Source organism: Oncorhynchus keta, chromosome 3 (assembly GCF_023373465.1).
Source record: "Oncorhynchus keta strain PuntledgeMale-10-30-2019 chromosome 3, Oket_V2, whole genome shotgun sequence".
NCBI lineage: Eukaryota > Metazoa > Chordata > Actinopteri > Salmoniformes > Salmonidae > Oncorhynchus > Oncorhynchus keta.
Genome location: NC_068423.1, coordinates 12,413,595 through 12,438,675, shown reverse-complemented (window position 1 = coordinate 12,438,675; position 25,081 = coordinate 12,413,595). Strand labels below are relative to the sequence as shown.

Below are 25,081 nucleotides of genomic sequence, written 5' to 3'. Positions count from 1 at the left end.
CGTCCTGCTGAAATTCAAATGAATGTCGTGCAAACCAGATGGGATGGCGTATCACTGCAGAATGCGGTGGTAGCCATGCTGGATAAGTGGTCCTTAACTTAAATAAATCACTGACAGTGTCACCAGCAAAGCACCCCCACACCATCACACCTCCTCCATGCCTCACAGTGGGAACCACACATGCGGAGATCATCCATTCACCTACTCTGCGTCTCAAGACACGGCGGTTGGAACCAAAAATCTCAAATTTGGACTCATCAGACCAAAAGGACAGATTTCCACCAATCTAATGTCCATTGCTTGTGTTTCTTGGCCCAAGCAAGTCTCTTCTTGTTGGTGTCCTTTAGTTGTGGTTTCTTTGCAGCAATTCAACCATGAAGTCCTGATTCACACAGTCTCCTCTGAACAGTTGATGTTGAGATGTGTTTGTTACTTGAACTCCAAAGCATTTATTTGGGATGCAATTTCTGAGGCTGGTTTAACTAATGAACTTATCCTCTGCAGCAGAGGTAACTCTGGGTCTTCCATTCCTGTGGTGGTCCTCCTGAGAGACAGTTTCATCATAGCGCTTGATGGTTTTTGCAATTGCACTTGAAGAAACTTGAAGTTCTTGAAATGTTGCGTATTGACTGACCTTCATGTCTTAAAGTAATGGACTGTCATTTCTCTTTGCTTATTGACCAAATAGGGCCATCTTCTTTATATTACTCCTACCTTGTCACAACACAACTGATTGTCTCAAACACATTGATGAAAGAAATTCCACAAATTCACTTTGAAAAAAATCACACCTGTTAATTGAAATGCATTCCAGGTGGCTACCTCATGAAGCTGGTTGAGAGAATGCCAAAAGTGTGCAAAGCTGTCATCAAGGCAAGGAATCTGAAAAATATATATTTTTATTTGTTTAACACTTTTTTGGTTACTAAATGATTCCATAGATGTTATTTCATATTTCATGTCTTTATAATATTATGTCTTCTTGGGTATGACGCTACAAGCTTGGCACACCTGTATTTGGGGAGTTTCTCCCATTCGTCTCTGCAGATCGCTTGGTCAGGTTGGATGGGGAGCGTCGCTGCACAGCTATTTTCAGGTCTCTCCAGAGATGTTCGATCGGGTTCAAGTCCGGAATCTGGCTGGGCCACTCAAGGACATTCAGAGACTTGTCCCAAAGCTACTCCTGCGTTGTCTCGGCTATGTGCTTAGGGTCGTTGTCCTGTTGAAAGGTGAACCTTCACCCAAGTCAGAGGTCCTGAGCAGGTTTTCATCAAGGATCTCTCTGTTCTCCCACGATTGCTCAGGTTGGCGGGCAGCCAGCTCTAGGAAGTGTTGGTGGTTCCAAACGTTTTCAATTTAAGAATGATGAGGTCACTGTGTTTTTTTATTTTACCTTTATTTAACTAGGCAAGTCAGTTAAGAACAAATTCTTATTTTCAATGACAGCCTAGGAACAGTGGGTTAACTACCTGTTCAGGGGCAGAACGACAGATTTGTACCTTGTAAGCTCGGGGGTTTAAACTTGCAACCTTCCGGTTACTAGTCCAACGCTCTAACCACTAGGCTACCCTGCCGCCCCAGGGGACCTTCAATGCTGCAGAAATGTTTGTGTACCCTTCCCCAGATTTGTGCCTCGATACAGTCCTGTCTCGGAGCACACATGTCTGCCTTTCAAAATCATGTCCAATCAATTGACTTTACCACAGGTGGACTACCAATCAAGTTGTAGAAACATCAAGTATGATCAATGAAAACAGGATGCACCTGAGCTCAATTTCGAGTCTCATAGCAAAGGGTCTGAATACTTTTTAAAATAACCTGTTTTCACTTTGTCATTATGGGGTATAGTGTGTAGATTGATGAGGAAATTAAAATATTGAATCCATTTTAGAGTAAGGCTATAATGTAACAAAAAGGAAGGGGTTGGAATACTTTCCAAATGCACTGTGTATATATACACACTACCGTTCAAAAGTTTAGGGTCACTTACAAATGGCCTTGTTATCAAATTGATCAGAAATACAGTGTAGACATTGTTAATATTGTAAATGACTGTTGTAGCTGGAAACGGCTGATTTTAATGGAATATCTACATAGGTGTACAGAGGCCCATTACTAGCAACCATCACTCCTGTGTTCCAATGGCACGTTGTGTTAGCTAATCCAAGTGGATCATTTTAAAAAGCTAATTGATCATTAGAAAACCCTTTTGAAATTATGTTAGAACACCTGAAAACTGTGGTGCTGATTAAAGAAGCAATAAAACTGGCCTTCTTCAGACTAGTTGAGTATCTGGAGCATCATCCTTTGTGGGTTCAATTACAGGCCCAAAATGGCCAGAAACAAATACCTTTCTTCTGAAACTCATCAGTGTATTCTTGTTCTGAGAATTTAAGGCTATTCCATGTGAGAAGTTGCCAAGAAACTGAAGATCTCGTACAACGCTGTCCCTTCACAGGACAGTGTAAACTAACTCTAACCAGGAAATAAAGAGGAGTGGGAGGCCCAGATGCACAACTGAACAAGAGGACAAGTACATTAGAGTGTCTAGTTTGAGAAACAGACTCCTCAACTTCAGCTTCATTAAATAGTACCAGCAAAACACCAGTCTCAACATCAACAGTGAAGAGGCGTCACCAGGATGCTGACCTTCTAGGCAGAGTTGTAAAGAAAAAGATCTCTCAGACTGACCAATAACAAGAAAAGATTAAGGGGGCAAAATAACAGACACTGGACAGAGGAACTCAGCATTCTGGTGTCTTGCCTCTTCATTGTTGACGTTGAGACTGGTGTTTTGCTGGTACTATTTAATGAACCTGAGGACTTGTTAGGCGTCTGTTTCTCAAACTAGACACTAACGTACTTGTCCTCTTGCTCAGTTGCGCACCGGGGCATCCCACTCTTTCCATTCTGGTTAGGGCCAGTTTGCGCTGATAATGTATGCCTATGTAGATATTCAATTTTTTACATTTTATTCCCAGCTACAATAGTCATTTACAACAATTAACAATGTCTACACTGTTTTTCTGATCAATTTGATGTTATTTCAAATGGACAAAAAATGTGGTTCTCTTTCAGAAACAAGGACATTTCTAAGTGACCCCAAACTTTTGAACGGTAGTGTATATATAAAGGAGAGAGAGAGAGTCTGTTATGTGATTGATGACGATGCGACACCGAGCTAGACTCTTGCCCGCCAGCATCTTACAGAGCAGACTGTTTGTACTAGACTACAACAATTACTCAAAAAGGGGTTACAGTGGTATTTATGGATTGTGTAAAATCCACTGTCTCTACCGCATCCGCTTTGTCTACAAGATATACTAAAGTGCCAAGGCCCAGGAGGTAGGGACTAGGAGTGAATTTGGAATGGGGCCGCCACAGACAGTATTAAAGGCCCACCTCACCTCCCACTTGGTCTCCTCCAGCCGGGGCCCTAGGTCGATCTTCTCATGCTCGTAAGAGGTGCAGCGCTCCTCCAGCTGCTCCCTCTCCTGCAGCAGCTGGCTGAAGTCCTCCTGGAGTTTCTTCTTCTCCTGCTGCAGCTGGAAGACCTGCAGCTGGAGCACCTGCTGGGCACGCTGGGCCTTCTGGGAGTGTGTCTGCATCCGTGTGGCGCAGGTCTGACGCAGCTCCTCCAGCTCCAGCTCACAGCGCTTCTGCTTCTCCTCATACACCTGGGGGGGAGACAGGGAGAGAGGGACCGGGTAGAAGGGGTGGGTAGGTCAGGGTGGCATTGTGTGAGGGTTGCTGCCTGCCTGCATAGTGATTGTAATGGTTTGAGTGTCCCAGTATGTCATGACATTTGTCATTTTGTGTGTGATGGTTCATGGTCTGTGTGCCAGGTGCGTGCATGTGTACGTGCGCTTGCATGCCTTCATGTGTTTTAGAATATGTGAAGGAAGAGGATTGTGTCTTAATGCTCTCTGGTCCATTTACGCCGCCATGTACCTGACAAATGGCCATCTCGTTCTCGTCCAGGTTGTCTCGGAGCTGCTGCAGCTCCACGTCTCTCTCCCTCAGCTTATCCTCCAGGTCCCTCACCACCCCCTCGTACCCCCCCTCCACAGGGGCTGGCGACCGCCCGCTTGACCCACTGTCTGACAGAGGCTGGACGCGCCCGCTCAGCGACCCCGAGCTCTTACTGGACGAGGAGCGCCCGCTATCCGAGTTGGAGTGCCCGTGCACATTGCCGGGCGCCGTCTTCATGGGCTCTAGGTGGCCACTGCCAAGCGGGGTGTCTGCGGGCGGCAGATTGTAGGGGATGCTGCCATAGGGTGGCAGGCTCGACAGGGAGTTCCGGCCCGAGTCAGACATGGAGCAGGTCTGACTGCCCCCGCCCACGTGGCGCCCGCCGCTGTGGGAGGTGCGTTTCTCCAAGCAGGGCGACAGAATGTCCGTCTGGCTACCAGGTGACAACAGGTTGAGATTGTTCTGGCTGTCTGATAGGCTGGCCCGGTCGTGGCGAGGGGAGAGGTACTGCATGGAGTTGCGGCTCTTGGGGATGACTGGTTTGAAGGCGGTGGGCCGGATTACTGTTTTCTCCATGTTCTGAGAGGTGAGACAATTGTTGGGTAAGAGGTTGTAAATAATGTATATTCAGTGAATGTTTCATTTATTTTTTCTAATTGTGTTACTGTGACAGTAGATTGATCTACTGTAAATAGAGGAAACTGAATGACTGTACCATATAGCCTGGACAGGGTCACTCACCTTCTCCAGCTTCCCCGATACGAGGACCAGTTTGGGCGGGGCTCCTCCTACATTCCCGTTGAGGCTCCCCAGCTGCCCCTCCTCAGTGTCAATCCCGGTCCTTGGGCTTCCGTTAGCCACATGGTTGTCATTCCAGTCCCCCACATAGTGCTGGTTCAGATACGAGTAATTCCCATTGGTCCCACTGTCCTTACTGGAGCCAATCACCATCAAGTGCTTTCTGTTGCCAGGCGGAGTGAGGCTACTGAGCGGTGGATCCTGGGATGTGTCAGAGGAGCCCAGGCAAGAAGTGGCCCCCAATGTGGTTCTGTGGAGCCTGGAAGTTCCCGGCTCGGGACCAATATCAACGGGCCGGTATTGACACTCCAGGTAGGCCGGGCCAGGGCGGTGGGCGATGAGGCTGCTGACGGAGCCCATGGCCTCCTGGGAGTTGGAGGCGGGTGAGGTGGAGGGGCGGTTAGTGGGCGTGTGGGAGGCAGAGGGGTGGCGGCGGGGGGATCCGTTGAGGCCGGGGGTGTGGTGTCGCTCAGCCGGCATGGGTGGAGCCTGAATCAGGGCCATGGTGGCTGCTGCTCAGTGGGACAGCCACACAATCTGGGGGGACAGAGGTAGAAACAGAGGGACACAGTCAGTCAGATTAATGGGAACTATCAATGTAGCAAAACAAAAACAAAGTGATACAGTAGAAATATTAGGAATGTACAGCTTGTCTGGACTATGGAACCATCCAGGGTCGTGTTCAGGAGGGCTCAGAGTTCTGAACGTTGCAGATAGAAATGCCTTAGAGACGGCGTGAAGAATGTTCACAGACATGCTTCTATGTCATGTAACATATTCTACATTACAGAGAAAGCGTGTCTGAACTTTCTGTGACCCTGGTAAAACCATAAAGACTGCACGACTACAAAAAAAATATGTTCTCCTCCTACAGTTAAACATCCAGTATCCACACAGAGCAAACTCATTTACATAGCCCTTTCAAGCCCTTTCAAGCAGCACAAACATGGGCTTCAGGCCTATGGCTTTCGATGCCTGAGACAGCAAAGGCACAGTCTCATCTCATGGCAAATAGCCCCTGACATGGTACTCGTGATGGGAAGCGAGGCGACTGTCTGTCTCCCTACATCCCTTCAACCTCCTTTCAAAACAATGTTAGGGGGAGTGAATGACAAAATCCTAGGGTATTCAATTGGTAATGACATCGTACACACACGCATGCGCACACCATGGCAACCATCTCCTCCCAAACGGTGATCTCATCCAAAACAGCAACACTACACTGATCGACCGTGACATCATCAGTCTCAAGGCACACCGTCTGGTGGTGAGGGGAGAACAATGGTACATGGGAAATGGCGCATGATGGCGAGGTCACGCTTCGTGTTTTGCAGGCCACCCAGCTGTGTCAGGGTTCTCCCCAAAGAACGTAAGAGAGGCGCTGCGCCACCTTGAGGACTGGCTGCGACGCTTTTCAATCATTTAAGGCTCTAGATTGCAGGAAATGGCCCCACCTTGTTAAAAAAGAAAATCTGGTGTGCATTTTAAATAAATCATCACTGCTGTAGAAGTCATCCAAAGCATAACGAGGTCCCAGGGACAGATGTGTCCTGTTGGAGACAGTTCAGTGTCAGAGCGCTGTGAAGTCAGGATCTAAATCCAGATACTGCACTAGCCCTAAACTATGTCAAGTCATTTTCCCCACACACACACACGTGTGTTAAGACCAGGACAGTGATTAAATGGGACTGTGGCGTGTCTATCAACCAGCCAACTCCTCATTAATTACAGCCAGCCAGCCAGCTTGGCACCAGATGGGCACTGCTGGCGATGCTACCTTGCCAAGACAAACAGCCTACCACTAAGGTTTATCTGTGATTATGACATTCTAATTATCACAGAGTGGAGGGGTAATAAGTGATCCCTATTTATTTGATCCGATCATAACTGAGAGTTAGGGCAGTTGTATGTCAAACAGAAATACTACATACACATACAGTAAAGTATGCAGTATACTGTAGTCTCATTGCAAAAGGGTCTGAATATTTTTGTAAATAATGTATTTCTGTTTTCGCTTTGTCATTATGGGATGTTGTGTGTAGATTGATGAGGAAAAATGTGTATTTAATCAATTTTAGAACAAGTTTGTAATGTAACAAAATTAAAAGGGGTCTGAATACTTCATTTTCTTAATACCTAGCCGCCTTAATACCTAGCCGCCTTAATACCTAGCCGCCTTAATACCTAGCCGCCTTAATACCTAGCCGCCTTAATACCTAGCCGCCTTAATACCTAGCCGGTCTCTTCAACAGTGGTCAATGCGTCTGACCAAGGACCCGGGCATGTCCTTCGTCGACAATTTTGACTCCTTCTGGAATTGGCCTGACTACTTTGTGGAAGACAGAATTCACCTGGGTGGAAATGGCTCCTGGATGTTGTCAAACATTGGGATGGTTCTTGGTCAACTAAATTGATGCGAGGGCAATATTAGCATTACATGTAAGTCCGTTTTTACCATCCCCTCTTTGGTCTCTATGAGAGTTCCACATGTTGTATCTGAAAGTGATAACATGCCAAATGGTGCTCACCGGAGAAATGTCATTGCTATTCCTACTTTGTTTCATTTTCCTAATAGGCATAATCCAATCTTTGAGTCTCCTGAAATCTCAAAGTAATCTGGCTTGTATTGAAACTCCGTATGATTTTAAACACCTTTTCTGTTTTTATTGTATCTGAGACCTGGTTAACTGATGAAACCCTGGACTCTGACATTTCTATGGATGGTTACAATGTGTTCAGGGCTGATAGGAAAGGCAAAGGTGGTGGTGTTTCTATTTACACAAGGAATATTCTTTGTCTCTGTTAAAGGCTACCTCCAGCCCTAAACCATTTGAATTGTTGGCTTTAAGTCTTCAGTTGGGTTCACACCCAACAATAACAGTTCTAGGAATCTATCGTCCACTCTCCGCCAAGAAGTGTGTACTAAACCAACTCACTGATTTAATTGCAATTATTATTACCCCAGAGGTGTTGATCGCCGAAGATTTTAATCTTGCATGGGGAACGAAGGATGCGGACTGTTTAAAATATTTTTGTACCAATTTAAAATTTGACCCAGCTGATTACAAAGCCCACTGTCCAAACTTTAACAGGAACCTACGAAATCAACTTGGTTTGACCTCATATTTACAAATAGTCCAGAGAAATATGCTGGAAGTGGGCTATTTGCTTTAGATATTAGTGACCACTGTCCCATTGTATGTATCAGGGATATACAGATGCCTCTATCCAAACCTTGTTTTATCAACAAGAAGAATTATTTCAATTTCAACGAACAGGCCTTTGTGACCTTTATTTTGGTGACTTTGATTGTATTGCATCTATACCTGACCCAGAGTTGGCTTTGAACCATTTCACAAATGTTTTCAATGGTATTGTAGATCATTCTCTGTTTTTTTAAAGGGAGCATGTTTATAAAAAAAAATAAAAAAATAAAAAAAATAAATTAAAAAAAAATCGGTCTTGCCCTTGGTTCAGTCCAGAGCTATCTGAAGTCATACACAACAGAGATGCTGTCTGGGCCAAAGCTAGATTCACAGACTCGGGCCCAGACTGGCAGTCTTTTAGGCAATTGAGAAATCTGTGTGTAAAACTAGTGTTAAAAAAAGCCAAATCAGATTATTATGTTAACACACTATCTTAATGTACAGGGAACCCAACTAAATTCTGGAAAGCTGTTAAATCACTGAAGGGTTATGTCTCCTCATCTCTCCCCCAAGAAATTAATTTAGGTTCTGGCCCTATTACTGACAAATTGATATCATTAATGCATTTAAGGACCATTTTATCTCCACAGGCTTTATATTTGAATGTATTTCAAAGCCAGCTCTTGAAAAGAGTAGTTTGGATGTAGATGGTGAAAATCTATTGAAATGTTACTGAAAATGCTGGTCAGGAGTTTTCTTTTCGGAAATTCACTGATAAAGAAGTCCTGGATGCTTTGTTAACATTAGCCACACAAAAAAAAAATCAACAGGGGCTAATCATTTGGAGCCTGGTCTGCTTATGTGTGCAGCACCCCTTATTGCTGGCTCAGTAGCCAACATTTTTTATTTAACATTGTTATCAGGAAGTATTCCAAAGGCATGGAAATCTGCATATCTTGAAAATAGAGTCTCATCTCAATGTGACTCCCTGTTTAAATAAAGTAAATCTATACTTTTATTGTAAAAAAAAAAAAATCCCTCTCGCACACGAATTTGTGTTTGCAGTAGTGCACTAAACCTTCAACACAACATTTGTTAGGATATATGTTTGCAGGTTGCCCTTTTCCATGCTCATTACAGAGGTGCACCTTGTGCTGGAGACAAAAGGCCACTAAAATGTTACATTTTCTCCAACAACCCAATGCCACAGATTTCTCAAGTTGAGGGAGTGTGCAATTAACTACCTCATCCCCATATTGTTATTTATTTTTGCTCTTTTGCACCCCAGTATCTATACTTGCACATCATCATCTGTACATCTATCACTCCAGTGTCATTCCTAAATTGTAATTATTTTGCCACTATGGCCTATTTATTGCCTTACCTCCCTAATCTTTCTACATTTGCACACACTGTATATAGATTTTTATATTGTGTTATTGACTGTACGTTTGTTTATCCCATGTGTAACTTTGTTGTTTTTGTCGCAATATATAAAAAATAGACAGGAATGTCCACTAAAGCTGTTGCCAGAGAACTTTGTTCATTTCTCTACCATGAGCCACCTATGTTGTGTTAAAGAATTTGGTAGTACATTCAACCAGCCTCACAACCGCGGACCATGTGTATGGCGTCGTGTGGGACGAGCGGTTTGCTGATGTCATCATTGTGAACAGAGTGCCCCATGGTGGTGGTGGGGTTATAGCATGGGCAGTGCATACGCTACGGACAACGACCACAATTGCATTTTATCGATGGCAATTTGAAAGCACAGAGATACTGTGACGAGATCCTAAGGCCCATTATCATGCCATTCATCCGCCGCCATCACGTCATGTTTCAGCATGATAATGGCTCCATGTCGCAAGGATCTGTATACAATTCCTGGAAGCTGAAAATGTCCCAGTTCTGCATACTCACCAGACATGTCACCCATTGAGCATGTTTGGGTGGCTCTGGATCGATGTGTACGGCAGCGGGTTCCTGTTCCCACCGATATCCAGCACAGCCATTGAAGATGAGTGGGACAACACTCCACAGGCCACAATCAACAGTCTGATCAACTCTATGAGAAGGAGATGTCGTGCTGCATGAGGCAAATGGTGGTCACACCAGATACTGACTGGTTTTCTGATCCACACCCCTATCTGTGTGACCAACAGATGCATATCTATATTCCCAGTCATGTGAAATCCATAGATTTGGGCCTAATGAATTTATTTCAATTTACTGATTTCTTTATATGATCTGTAAATAGGTGAAATCTTAGACATTGTTGCATATTGGGTTTATATTTTTGTTCAGTATAATTTCATTCAATGCTTTTCAGTGCTTTGTATTCCAAAGAACTGGTATCAAATTCTGATTTATTAGGCAAGGAAGTAACCAAACCTTGTCGTGTGGCGCTCTGAAGACTCAGAGCTAAGCGCTCCGAATCTACGAACGGACAATCTGACAGCGCTCTGAAGACTCCGAGAGCTAAGCGCTCCGAATCTACGAACGGACAATCTGACAGCGCTCCGAATTTACAAATGGCCCAGAGCGCTCTGACACTCCAGAGTGAATTTACGAACACACGTCTCAAAGCCTCTGAAGGAGGCCAGATAGACCGATCACACTGACTCACGTACTGTAGGCCTAGTTCAACCAATAACCATGGGAGTCAGTGCTGCTTTGTCATGGAGGAAATTGGCACCAAAATACAGGTATATTTCTCATTCATACTCAGCTGCCTGCAGTTTCGAAGACGTTCTCTGAGCAAATTGGTTGTCTCTCTGGGAAATGCCTAGGATGTATTCAGACAGGCAGTCAGACACTCCCGCAGAAATAGCCATTTACAGGCACATTGGCTAAAACCACTTGTTTCCCTGAGAGAAACAAGTGGTCAGAGAAGGTAGTGGTCAGTGGGTTCAGTATCACCGGTAGGTGGAAGAGCTCCAGTCCACCGTGATTTAATAACCACTGCATGGCAACGCTCACAGTCACATGACATGGCTATAGGGGTGCTCACTCATGGGCAATAAAGTAATGGCAGCTTACCCCTCAGGTATTTTATACAGCATAACAAGCAATTAAATTAACATGCCCATTGGCAGATTTGGTAAAAAGTGAAAACTAACTTTTCCTTCTCCAGATGCAGTGGGTTATAGACTGCTGGACTGATAGGTGCAGGCCACACCCCCAGAACAGCAGCACTTTGCTTATTTGCTACTTTCGTAAGTCGTCTCTTTGAATGCTACAACTGACATGAAATAAACATGCATGGTGTACAACTAAGCACAGGGACCAGGCACAGAAGACCAAACATGAACGCATCTCATTTAATGGGTGTTACACACAGAAACGCCATGGACACACACATATGCAGTAGGCCCAGCAGACCCTGCTTGGCTTGTATGCAACATCACGCAAACATGCTTTGATACAAACCAAGAGGTTGCAGTAAATTCCTCAGAGTCAGTTGTACACATACACACACCAACACAGCCAGAGGGATCTGGGCCCAAAAATACAGTACACACGAGGGGATGTGTCAGGACCGTGAATAAGGACAGCGCTGTTTTACTGGCTGGCTTCGAGGCCGACTGGAAGAGGCACCAGGAGCGGCACTTCTGATTCAGGATGTATGAGTGAGAGAGCGTGAGTGAGAAAGTGTGAATGAGTGAACAATGGAGAAGAGAAAAAAAATCACAGAAAGTGAGAAAAATAAGAGAGCGTGTGCATGAGCAGTTGGGAACAAACTGTCTGGAAATCCCATCCTCCACTCTACATCTCCCTCCCAATCTAATCCACTCTCTCTTCTTATCCATCTCCCTCCCCCTTTCAATCTTGATTCAGAGAGTGTCCAACACTGAAAGTAGACCACGGAGGAAAAAAGTGTGACATTGCTATTTTGGTCCAACAGACAACCTACCTATCCAAGAAAATGGACCCATTTTCCTCAGCCCCGGTCTGTATGCTAAATCCCACATTGTGAGGCCATCGTCTGATACGGACTGTCATAGTGCTTCTATGGATAATGAGGTGAGTCTTACACGTATACTTAATGCCATTCTCTCCCTCTGAGGGCTAACAAATTGAGGCAGCACAGATAATAATGAAACCACTGAGAAAAAAAAAGAAGAGGCCTCTTTTCACATGCATGCGCACACACACACACACCAGGATAACTTTTCTCTGCCTGTCACTGTCTTTGTTTCAGTGAGCAGAGAGAGAGCTCTCCCACGCTAATAGCGATCTATAGTATAGATACGATGTTGTCTTACCGTAAACTTGCTACTATCCCATTTCAGATGACTCTGGTCATCGGAATGATCACTTACTTCACATTTTAGTCATGAAGCAGACTCTCTTATTCCAACTGACTTAAAATGCATTCAACTAATGTAGGTGAGACTAAACAAAAATCGTAGAAAGAGATTAAAAAAAAACATTCACCTCGAGGAGAAGTTAATTACACCACCAGGCGTCAAGGCTTAGAGCCAACCCTCATGGCTCACACTTTGTCAACAAATGTTCTATGTCTACAGTTTTGGGAACCCCATTTCGCCTGTTTCTATTTTACATCAAACTACCTTTTTCCCCAAAGCCCCCAACGTTCCCCGTCACAGAGTTACTACTCACACGTACCCCAAGATGACCCTTGCATAACTGCTTCTGCACTGGGCCTCCTCTCGTTCACTTCAAAGTCTTTCAGCTCCCAGATAACTTGCATCCACTTTCAATGTGTTCCAATCCTCCCGCTGCTCTGTGTCGGTCTCTTGTCCTGAGGGAAACTTCTCTCCGAGTCCAAACGCGGCTTATTGCTCAGGCCAAATGCCACCAATGTGGATAGACGCTCCGGTCCCTCCTCTTCCTTTTTTCCTCTACCCCTCCTTCTCCCACTCTCAAACACACTCCCCCGCACCACCTCCTCTCTCAACTCTCTCACTCGCCCTCTCTCCTCTTCTCTCTCCTGTGTGGCTTTGACCAAACAGGCTCCACTAGGCAGTGTGCCTTGCTGCCTTTCTCAAGTAATAAAATGGAGGAAGAGAGAGACCAGTCAAAGGGGAATTCTCCCCTCCTCCAGTCTGTCTAAATAGGGATGGGAAGAAAGAAAGAAAGAAAGAAACTGGGCCAGCATGCTGATATTGGATAATTTTCCAAGTTTTATGGCTCCTGTGATGTTGCTGCAGACATGCTTTCCTAACTAGTCAGACAGCACATGTGTACAGCCAGTTATCTGAATTTGATCACTCTGTTCTTGCTGACTTATTCACATATTCATGTTTTAAAAAGGCTTTTAAAAGTTTGTAATTTCACTTAAAAATGTCTGACTTGATTTCCCCTACCGAGAAATGTATCAACCCCTATAAAAATGTCCATTAATTATAATCCAAATAATTCACATTATTTTCCTGCTGTGGGAAACTGGTTCAAATTATAGGTCAATTGCTCTTCAAAACTCCTTTTGATAACAGCCTGTATCTCATCAATACGAGTCAGAAACATTTATTCTAGTGTCAATTTACTACATAGTGTATATAGAATAATGTTGGTCATTAAGTCAGTCTCGTCCAAAACGGAGTCATGACCAACTTCAGGGTTTGGTTTGGACTCCAATAATGTCAATTCATGCCCCCTTTTGCCTATTAACACATGGTCGCATCGTGTTTTCATGGAAAAGACTGGGTGAGTTTGCTTTGCATGGCCAGGTGCCCCGGGCGAGCGGCGACCTCTCCTTAGGAGGACCAATGGAATGGTTGAAAATGAGCAAACCCCACCTGCCATGCAAACTGAATTCCCCAGACAACACGGTGTATCTTTGGCAGTAGCTTGATATGCAATGCACATATTGATCAGGAAATAACTAAGTCTAGTGAAAATGGGCTTCTGTAAAGTTGATCAAGAATCAGATGGCCAGGATATGGATTAAATGCAACGCTAGCTACAAGTTATGCAGGCTGCCAACCGTCAAACTGTGCCTGGTGGTGTTGCTGACGGTGAGTTGGTTACACTAGTTGGCTACATTATTTGATCATGCTAGCGAATAGCAAGATAATGTGTCTCATGAAACACATCCCAGACACTGGTTCTCACTACCTTTGGCATAACTGTGATTTGACAGAGAAATATCAGCTAGCTAACATTAGATAGGCTAGCCAGATGCCGCTAGCTATCCCTCAAGCTATGCCAACTAACTGCTGGCAGCTTGGCAAAACACAAGGGCAGCGCTGGCTTTACTTTCTATTTGCCTCTTCCTCTCTACTCTAGCCCACACATAGAACTGTATTAGTCCTTGTTTGTTGTGGTTGAATGGCAAAGACAAAAAAAACACCCATATGAAACCATGCCCGGAAGACAACTCTCGTTTGCCTTCAGTCATGGCCGCTAGCATTTCTTAATGAGCACTGATGAAAAAGAGGCCAAATCAGGAAGTGCAGCTCCCCTTTAACATAGTACATCTGTATCTACAGTATGTGCGCCCATGAATGCACATGTAAAAGACATAAGGTCTGTTCAACTCATATGATAAATAAGTTTCCTATTTATTCAATCCGGATTTTGACAAAGAGGCACCTTATCTACTTCCCCAGAGTCAGATGAACTGGTTGATACCATTTTTATGACCCTACGTGCAGTTTAAACCAAGTTGCTAACTAGTGCAATTGCTAACTACTGTTAGCAAAATGACTGGAAGTCTATGGTGTCTGCTAGCACTCTAGCAGATACCCATAGACACCCATAGACATCCAGTCATTGTGCTAACGCTAGTTAGCATTGGCTCATGAAACCACCTCTAACTTCCTTCATACTGGACACAGACACAACAGTTGTACCCACGAGTTCATCTGACTCCGGGGAAGAAGATAAAGGGCCTCATTTCCAGGGGAGGGGAATGTGCTACAGACAAGCAACATAACCCTTTACAGTTCATAGCAGGGTCCCACTTCAGTTAGTCACTGAGTGTGTTACAGTTTCTTAATGAAGCCTCGACAGACAGTGAGATCCAAACACCTACTGACAGTCCCTGTTTTCAGCCTGTCTGTTTCCAGATAAGTTCTACTATACTCCTCCAGGCAGACAGCGGTCAGCCTCAGCCCTGACCTGCAAATCCTCCATCTGACCACAATCAATGAAAAACTGTTTCAATCAATGTTAAGCTGTCTGACAGAGTAGACTAAAGTAGGGTAGCTAGAGAAGTAGGCTACAGCACATACTTCTCTCTCTCAAAAGTCCTACAAGTGGGTCACACACTGCTCAGTGTTCTGCTTGTGTCCTTCATACAGTTGAATAGGTAGAGCTCTTCACTCACCTTGAGGGAAACCAAAGGGAGGCTGCGAGAGGGGTGTAAAGCAAGCTGACCCCTGGTATTGGTCCAATCCAGTACTATAAGAGCTCTAAAGTTGTCTGCAGGAGACTGGACAACAAGAACCCCCCCCGTGTCCAAACCGGGTGACAATTAATCATGGGCCCAGTTGCTCACCAGCCTCTCTGGCACCATTCGACATTGTGTCTCACAGCGTTATTGAATGAGAATGTTTCTGCTGGAGCCAGACCCTACTGGAAAAATCTGACAACCCCATAGTAGAATAATTGTATCTATTTACCTAGTCAAATCCAAATCAAATCAAATTTTATTGGTCACATTCACATGGTAAGCAGATGTTATTGCGAGCGTAGCGAAATGCTTGTGCATAGAGTGCTGACAGCGCATCAATATTTAACAAATCCACAACAGATACCTAAAAAACTCACAAATCTAAGTAAAGGAATGGAATAAGAATATATAAATAGATGGATGAGCAATGAGAGCGTCATAGGCAAGATGCAATAGATGGTATAAAATACAGTATATAAATATGAGTTGAGTAATGCAAGGAATGTAAACATTATTAAAGTGGCATTATTAAAGTGACTAGTGATCCATTTATTTCAGTGGCCAATGATTTCAAGTCTGTATGTAGGCAGCAGCCTCTCTGTGTTAGTGATGGCTGTTAAACAGTCTGATGGCCTAGAGATAGAAGCTGTTTTCCATTCTCTCGGTCCCAACTTTGATGCACCTGTACGCATTCAAGTTATGAGTGCCATGGGGAGGGAATTCCCAGAATATAGTATAGTTAACTAGCCAGCTAGCTTTGTAGCCATAGATAGCTAAACAATGGAAGGTGCACTAAGTAGCTAGCTGGTTGATGTTTTCCTTTGGTAACCAGGGCAGTTGAAAGCAACATTCACCTCCACAAATGCTATTTACATTGATATCTATACTGAATGAAGCAGTTTAGGGACCTCATTGGCACCCTTAACTTTTACACTTCATTTAAGGGGGAAATTCACCTTAAAATATTTTGTGCAACTGACTTAAAGTTAAGGAAACTGCAAGGGAAAGATGAGGGGGAAATTAACTTTGGGTGTTTTATGTAACCTGGGTCCAGTTCCCGTCTCCACACACCCTCAATGTGCGCGTGGCTGGTAGGCTTAGGTCTGCCTGGCCGTAATGCAACACAACTAGCTCCTAGGTTTTTAAAAAGTGTATTATCATGATTTAAAATGTTTCCCCATCTGCAATGTAATTACTCTGAACCGTGAACCGACCCACGGGTTGACAGAATGTTTTCAGTCAACCCGCCTCAACTGTGGGCATCCAAACCGATGGAGGACTGATTAGCTCAATAGGGTAAATGCAGATTGGCAACCCCTTGCGTAAGCCTATTTATGTATAGCCATTATGCTGCGTCAGTTAGGTTAGAGGTGAGTATGCTTATTGTTGCTAATAGCATACCTGATATTATGGACCATGCAAAAGCTATATGCATGGTCCAATATGTTATAATAATAAATCATTTTACCATTGTTATTTGGCTCATTTCTGGAGGTGGAAATTATACTTTAGAAGGTGTCAGCATAATTTCATCCAACATGACTTAGTTGGGAGGAGATTTTCAATGTACTGATTCCATGGCACATGGTTTATGAGCTGATACACAAAACGACACCGAACTCAAAAACTTTAAATTATTATACAAAATTCTTGCAACCAATAGAATGTTACATATATGAGGGATACAACCATCATAGCTCTGCAGATTTTGATGCGAAGCGACAGAATCATTAGGTCACTTGTTTTGGTACTGCCCATATGTAGCTTGTTTTTGGTCGCAGGTTCAGGAATGGCTGAAAACCTTCAACATTTACTTGGAGCCAACTCTGCAGATGGCACTGCTGGGTGATTTGAAAAGTCATAGTCAATCCATCGATAATAGAATAATACTCTTAGCAAAAATGTTTCTTTAAATTTACAATCTGTAGAAACTAAGAGAAGAGAAATGTTCAGAACTTTTGTGAAAAAGTGGGAACATATGGCAGCTGGAAATGAAAACCGGAAGGTCTTCAGAAATAGATGGGAGCGGTTGAGGGTAATGAAACGATGCAGACAACTACATTGATAAAGTCACAATCTGCTATATTAAATCTGATCTACCCCTTTTTTTTTAAAAAGGAAAATTCAAAACACCCCTACACACTCTGTACTTGGCACATTTAAGGTATTACCCAGGACAAATGCGACCTGCCAACCCGGTGTACCCGTCTGGCTGTTCCTCCATTATATTTTTCATAACAAGGGCTCCTGTCTGTGGCCAACAGAAAGCTAGGTAATCCATCAGTGTCTGGTCTGCTATCGCTGCATGGGGACATCACTCCCAGGGGGAGCCAGAGCTAAACTTGCCTCAAAACTACCTCAACCAACTTTCTCCCAAAAATCCCTCTGTCACCAATCACCTAGCCTCGAAATTCAAAACTAGTGAAAATAAACTTGATTCAGTTACAATTCCAAGGCTGGTACCATAGAAATAGAATTCTATGGCTTGTAATGTACCAACAAATAAACCAAGCCAGATGTTGACCGCTTTGCACTTTTAAATCGCTTTACACTGAAGTTGACGAGAAAAAGCTATTGGCATTAGCCGGAGTTGCCCTTGTGGATATAAAAATGAGTAAATCACTATTGTAAAAGCTCTAATACATCTGTACAGTACTCACTTCGCAGATGCCTTAGTTACTCACACACACACACACACTCAGACTTACAGTATTGTGTGCCAAAGAGATTAGGGGTTACACCTCGATCTTAAGAGTTACAGCAGTTACAGGGTGGTTAAGTGACTTAGTGCTTACTTCAAACAGCTGGAATTAGGTCCTGTGCGAGGATACAATTGCTCGACTTCAAAATTGACTTGGTAACACTTTACTGAAAGCCCACAGGCATAATGCATTCTACAAAATATCCTAAGAACATATATAACACCCTTACATTGTCTTATACATAGGTCCGCAATAGCCCCAACGCTGCTGTGCCTTCTATAACGCTTCTATCCGAGAGCACCCGTCGATACAGAATGTTTCCAAACGGTTTCTGTTATGAAAGCATAAAGACAATTCAAAGCAGCTGTGAGCTCTAAAGTAACATTGCCACAGAGAGTCGATCTCAGTAGTAATTTGAGAATGTTTCCAGAGTCTAACTTCAAGGTAGAGGACAAAATGAAGATGTGTGAAAGCCAGAGAGCCATCGCTTCCTAGGAGAACCAGCTGAGTAATGGAATGGTAAATTGTCAATACAATCAGAAGCACATTGGGTTCTTGAGCTCGCTCACCTCTCAATGGCAGCCGGTCTTCAGCTTCTGGAGGCCTGAGCGAATTTGGGGGAACGGGTCGGCTGTGCATCCCAGGGACTCACTGCCGCTGTTGGGGCTCTACTCCCCCTCTGCTCCTAGACTACAGAAGCAACCAGAAAGACAAAATTGAAGTTAGCTACAACTGCTACAGTACCATCTCAGAGCTGGAAGATCTGAAAGGTCACAACTGAGTGTGTAACCTACACCAGCATGTAAGGTGGAAGTAGCCTTTCCAAGGAACATCAGAGTCATCATGTTAATACTTGAAGGGTAGGAAGCATGAGTTTCTCCTCACCAATGTAACAACACAGTGTGGTCAAAGACAACTATCTGGTTACCTAGAAGTATAAACACAGTAATATATTTTTGGGTTACAACATTTCCGGTTATCTTCTCAAAGTATTTGCTTGCAAGTTGGCTGAACATTTTATTGAAACCTGTCGTCATGAGTGCAAACAATTTTGGTTTCATTTGAAGTTAGTTTACATTATAGGGAATAGGCTGGTTTGCCGGGTCCTCCGTATTACATCACCCCCCTGAAAAACCTTTTCCGACACGACATTCTGATCGGTCTTATGTCATGACTTGAAACGGGGCGAAATGAGGTGTAACTTTGCATTGGGACGTTTGATGTGTATACTAATGCAAATCCATATGTAACATGTGGTTACGTTTTGCTGCCTACCCTGATTCGGGAGGGGTTGGGTTAAATGCAGAAGACACATTTCTGAATGCATTCAGTTGACTGACTATGTATCCCCTTTCCCCTTCCCATAAAGGAGGAATGCAGAGGGGAATTCCATGCCAACTTCAGAGAACACTTATGTTTGCCCTCATTTACGACCGAGTAATACTTCAACTTTGACCTCTCCACTATGTTCATTAGTAATTTCTAAAGCACCTCTGTTCCCTACTCTTTTGTCTTCCTCTTGAGTGCCAGAGTATGGGTGAAACTCAAGACAGTCCGGAAAAAAAAAGAGAGCTTCCAATGGTAAATAAAGCCCTCTGGTTGCCATGGCAGCCTGCTCGTGAAGCGGATTCCTCCCAGCAGCCTCTTGGACTGGGGCCACATTCCAATACTTTGATAATGCATCCTTCATTCCTTAATTTCTTTATGCGGCAACGTGGGACAAATTTACGGTTAAACTTATGCTGGACACAGCATTCATATGTAAAAGCAGCCATTTGCGACCACACTGCTCTCTGGCCGACTATGTGCTAATCAGTGCCAGGTTCATAATAGGGAGGGTATTTTAAATTATTTTACTTTTAGAATAATATGGTTAACTTTTTTCGGATATACCCCAAAGAACATTGTAAAAAATGCTCAACTAATCAAAATGATGCAAATGGCAGAGGTAAACGGAGGACATATTTTTCTCAGGTAATTTTGGCTTACAGCTACAGTGAAAGAGAAGTCCGATTTTCACCATGATGGAACGGATTCTGATACAAAAAGGTTTTCTGGTGAGTGTTTTCCATTGAACTATGTCAGGTATTGTGGAAACTCCATTAGGTGCGCGCCTGTAATTGCTATTTTAAGAGGGGAAAATAGCATACCGATGTCAGGACAGACTGGAGGGTTAAATGCCCAGCAGTAGCTCAACGCAACATTATAAAAACTACATTCAAAAGGTTTGCTGTTTTATTCAATTAAGAATTTCAAACGTTATGGTATATCCTTGTAGGTAACTGTTGGATTCTAGTTTTAAATATACTTATTCATAGTCAACTTATTACTTTACATGTACAAGGAATGTATATGTTAGGGGTCAAGGAAGGGTAAAGAGGAACTTGGTGTGTGGAAAGTTACTGAGTGAAAGTTACTGAGAGAGAAAAGGGGAACAGAGTTTATGACCCAGGTCTGTTGAGTAAGGTGAACAGGAGGTCACTGATAAACATCATGGAGAAGTCACCAGAAACTGCTCTACTGAAGACAACGCAACATTTTAAAATCAAACTTTATTAGTCACATGCACCAAATTCAACAGGTATCATAGACCTTACAGTGAAATGCTTACTTACGAGACCCTAACCAACAATGTTGTTTTAAAAAATACAGATAAGAAATAAAACTAACAAGTAATTAAATAGCAGCAGTAAAATGACAATAGTGAGACTATATACAGGGGGGTACCGGTACAGAGTCAATGTGCGGGGGCACCAGTTAGTTGCCCCCTCTTTTACACCACTGCTACTCTCTGTTATCATCTATGCAGTCACTTCAATGACTCTACCTGCATGTACAGTGGGAATAAAAAGTATGTGAACCCTTTAGAATTACCTGGATTTCGGCATAAATTGGTCATAAATGGAATGTTATCGGATCTTCATCTAAGTCAAAAATAGACAAACTATTATAATTTCTCATCTCTTTATTGATCACACCATGTAAACATTCACAGTGCAGGTTGGAAAAGTATGTGAACCCTTGGATTTAATAACAGGTGGACCCTCCTTTGGCAGCAATAATCTCAAACAAATGTTTCCTGTAGTAGCGGATCAGACCTGCACAACAGTCAGGAGTTTTGGACCACCCCGATTTACAAAACTGTTTCAGTTCCACAATATTATTGGGATGTCTGGTGTGAACCGCTCTTGAGGTCATGCCACAGCATCTCAATCAGGTTGAGGTCTGGACTCTGACTGGGCCACTCAGGTTGAGGTCAGGACTGACCACTCCAGAAGGTGTATTTTCTTCTGTTCAAGCCATTCGGTTGTTGATTTAAATCTGTCTAATGGGTTGTTGCCCTGTTGCATCACCTAACTTCTGTTGAGCTTCAATTGGTGGACAGATAGCCTTACATTCTCCTGCAAAATGTCTTGATAAACTTGGGAATTCATTTTTTCGTCTATGATAGCAAGCTGTCCTGGCCCTGAGGCAGCCCCAAACCATGATGCAGTTGGGATGGTTTGGGGCTGGACAGTTACAGTTGGGATGAGGTTGATGTTAGACATCTCTGGAAGATGCACACTAAGTCTTTAGCTGACACCCTAGGATTCTTCTTACCCTCATTGAGCATTCTGCGCTGTGCTCTTGCAGTCATCTTTGCAGGATAGCCACTCATAGGGAGAGAAGCAACAGTGCTGAACTTTCTCCATTTATAGACCATTTGTCTCACCGTGGACTGATGAACATCAAGGCTGTTAGAGATACTTTTGTAAACCTTTCCTGCTTTATGCAAGTCAACCATTCTTAATCTTAGGTCTTCTGAGATCTCTTTTGTTCAAGGCATGGTTCACATCAGGCAATGCTTCTTGTGAATAGCAAAGTCCAATTGTGAGAGGTTTTTTTTTACAGGGCAAGGCAGCTCTAACCATCTCCAATCTCATCTTATTGATTGGACTCCAGGTTATCTGATTTCTGACTCCAAATAGCTTTTGGAGAAGGTATTAGACTAGAGGTTCACATACTTTTCCTAACCTACACTGTGAATGTTAAAATTAAGTATTCAATAAAAGACAAGAAAAATACAGTGTGTGTTAGTTTAAGCACACTGTGGTTGTCTATTGTTGTGACTTAGATGAAGACCAGATCAAATTGTTGTCAAATTTATGCAGAAATCCAGGTAATTCTAAAGGGTTCACATACTTTCTTGCCACTGTACATGCAGATACAATTATTAAAGTGACTGCATAGATGATCACAACCGAGAGTGGCAGTGGTGTTAAGGGGGGCGGGGGGGCAATGCAAATAGTCTGGGTAGCCCTTTGATTAAGAATTCAGAAGTCTAATGACTTGGGGGTAGAAGCTGTTTTAGAAGCCTCTTGGACCTAGATTTGGCGCTCCGGTACCGCTTGTCATGCGGTAGCAGAGAGAATAGTCTATGACTAGGGTGGCTGGAGTCTTTGCATCACTGCCTGGTATGGCAACTGCTCGGTTGAGGCGGTGATGCAACAAGTCAGGATGCTCTCGATGGTGCAGCTGTAGAGCCTTTTGATGATCTGAGAAACCATGCCAAATATTTTCAGTCTCCTGAGGGGGGAATAGGTTTTGTCACGCCCTCTTCACGACTGACTTGGTGTGCTCGGCCCATGTTAGTTTGTTGGTGATGTGGACACCAAGGAACTTGAAGCTCTCAACCTGCTCCACTGCAGCCTTGTCGATGAGAATGGGTGTGTTCTCGGTCCTCTTTCTCCTGTAGTCCACAATCATCTCCTTTGTCTTGATCACGTTGAGAGAGAGAGGTTGTTGTCCGTGCACCACACGGCCAGGTTTCTGACCTCCTACCTATAGGCTGTCTCGTCTTTGTAAGTGATCACTGTTGTGTCATCGTCAAACTTAATGATGGGGTTGGAGTCGTGCCTGGCCGTGCAGTCATGAGTGAACAGGGAGTACAGGAGGGGACTGAGCACGCACCCCTGAGGGGCCCGTGTTGAGGATCAGTGTGGCCGATGTGTTGTCAGGCAGTATTAGGCAACAGATAGCAGTTCTGAGAAGTTACACCCCTAATCTCATCTTGACATAAATGCCTGTTTGATTGTGTGCAAAATGTGCTTGCAACTGAGGCACCCAGTGAGGAGAATAAACTGGGTTTAAGGTTTTTCTAGTTGTCCGTTTGAGTTAACTCTGTTTGTTCAGAACCTAACGTAACAATGTCACAAGGATAATTTAAATGTAATTTAGATAAAGCTTTTTGATTGTTAAAATAGGTGTGAAAAATGTTCTCCAAAAATGAACACTCACTCAAGTAATCAAATACTGACGTCCGTGCGGATATTCTATTAATCAATTTACAGTATCCATCCCTAGTTCATAACGTTGAGGAGTGTTAGGATATCAACATGCCCAGCCCTCCCGTTCACAGGCACATAAATCTTTTGTCTTCATCTCAATTGTCTCAAGGCTTAAAAATCTTTAAAATGTCTCCTCTCCTTCATCTAAACCAATTAAAGTGGATTTCACAAGTGACATCAATAAGGGATCATAGCCGTCACCTGGATTCACCTGGTCAGTCTATGTCAGATGTTCGTAATGTTTTGTACACTCAGTGTACAGTGTATATCCTGGATATTTGCAGGATCAGAGATGTTCGCTAAGCCCTCGATTCTTATATTACAAGCGGAGGAATATTGCAATTTGTTCTTCGGCCTATTTATGGACTTTTTCCTTAAGCCAGGCAGAGTAAATATGTTGGTAGCAGATGGAAGTGTTAAGAAGACTGTGGCTTCCCACACGTAATGCAGCTCAAGCCACATGACGATATACTGGCTTCAGAAATATCACACTGTGGCAATATAATGCCCGTGTTGGGTAACACCACATTGGGTACACAGTGTGTGGGAGAGAGGTGCTACAAGACATATTGGATGATTTGACAACATAATAGTAACTCCTGGAGGTTTATAGTTGGCCCACACGGACCATTAACAGGTGCTTAGCTGTGCCAGCCCTCTCTCAACTCCTACTCTGAATCGATTGGAAGCAGTAATCCACGTTATTGCCCTACCAGCTGCCAGATAGAGGGGGATTAAACTTCATGCAGAGAGCGAGAGAGCAAAAAGAGACTGCGAACCCTCTGTTTACCATTGCATTACATTATTCATCTGCTGAACAGGTACCCTCACAGACAGCCATCGATAACACTAACCTCTCAATGACCTGTTCAGTGAGCCATTACCACCGACAGGCCTTTATTGCAGGCTACCTTGGGGTGGCAGGTAGCTTTGAGGTTAAAGAGGTGGGCTAGTAAACAGAGGGTTACCAGTTCGAATCCCAGCTCTGTCAGGAGTGTAGGATGGAGGATAGATTGCTCTCACCATCTCTAATCTGTTAAAATATATCTTATTGAAGGGAGAGGTTCACAGGTTCATATTCAAGGGTGCACTTGGATACGTAAGCTGTATTGATTGATTTAGTGAAACACTAAGGGTGTTTGCAAGGCCTTATAAACCTAAAAGGGGGAAGTATTTGGTTAATGCTCTGTTTTGCAAAGTCATGAATAATATGGTACCCAATTGCACCTTTAGTGTGAATAAGTAGCTTTGTTTCAACAAAATAATCTCTTTAGGTCATTGTCCTGTTGAAAAACAAATGAGTCCCACTAAGAACAAAGCAGAAGGGATGGGGTATTGCTGCAGAATGCTGTGGGAGCCATGCTGATTAAGTGTGTGCATTGAATTCTAAAAAAATTACAGACCGTGTCACCAGCAAAGCACCATCACACCACCTCCTCCATGCTTCACGGTGGGAACCACACATGCGGAGATCATCCGTTCACCTACTCTGCGATTCACAAAGACACAGCGGTTGGAACCAAAAATCTCAAATAGTAGTCAGTGCTTGATGGTTTTTGTGACTGCACTTGAAGAAACTTTTAAAAGTTCTTGACATTTCCCAAATTGACTGACCTTCATGTCTTAAAATAATGGACTGATGTTTGTCTCTGCTTATTTGAGCTGTTATTGCCAAAATATGGACTTTGTCTTTTATCAAATAGAGATGTCTTCTGTATACCAATGCTACCTTGTCATAACACAACTGATTGGCAAAAAATGCATTAAGGAAAGAAA

The 25,081-nt window shown here is 43.5% G+C and overlaps 1 protein-coding gene across 3 annotated transcripts in view; it reads right to left on the bottom strand.

Annotated features, from left to right (window-relative positions):
• The window catches only part of LOC118363332 (leucine zipper putative tumor suppressor 2 homolog), a 45,716-nt gene that overhangs the window by 5,092 nt on the left and 15,543 nt on the right, over positions 1-25,081 (bottom strand). Inside the window, exons 2-5 of one of the 3 annotated variants that reach the window (XM_052489605.1) lie at positions 18,548-18,668; positions 4,714-5,307; positions 3,952-4,551; positions 3,408-3,677 (exon numbers count right to left, since the gene is read on the bottom strand). In XM_052489605.1, coding sequence (XP_052345565.1) covers positions 3,408-3,677; positions 3,952-4,551; positions 4,714-5,274 — 1,431 coding nt within the window. In that variant the 5' untranslated portion in view covers positions 5,275-5,307; positions 18,548-18,668. Of the gene's footprint in view, positions 1-3,407; positions 3,678-3,951; positions 4,552-4,713; positions 5,308-12,545; positions 12,732-18,547; positions 18,669-25,081 lie in introns of those variants that run through there. The other 2 variants (XM_052489608.1, XM_052489611.1) reach the window with 2 other exon arrangements.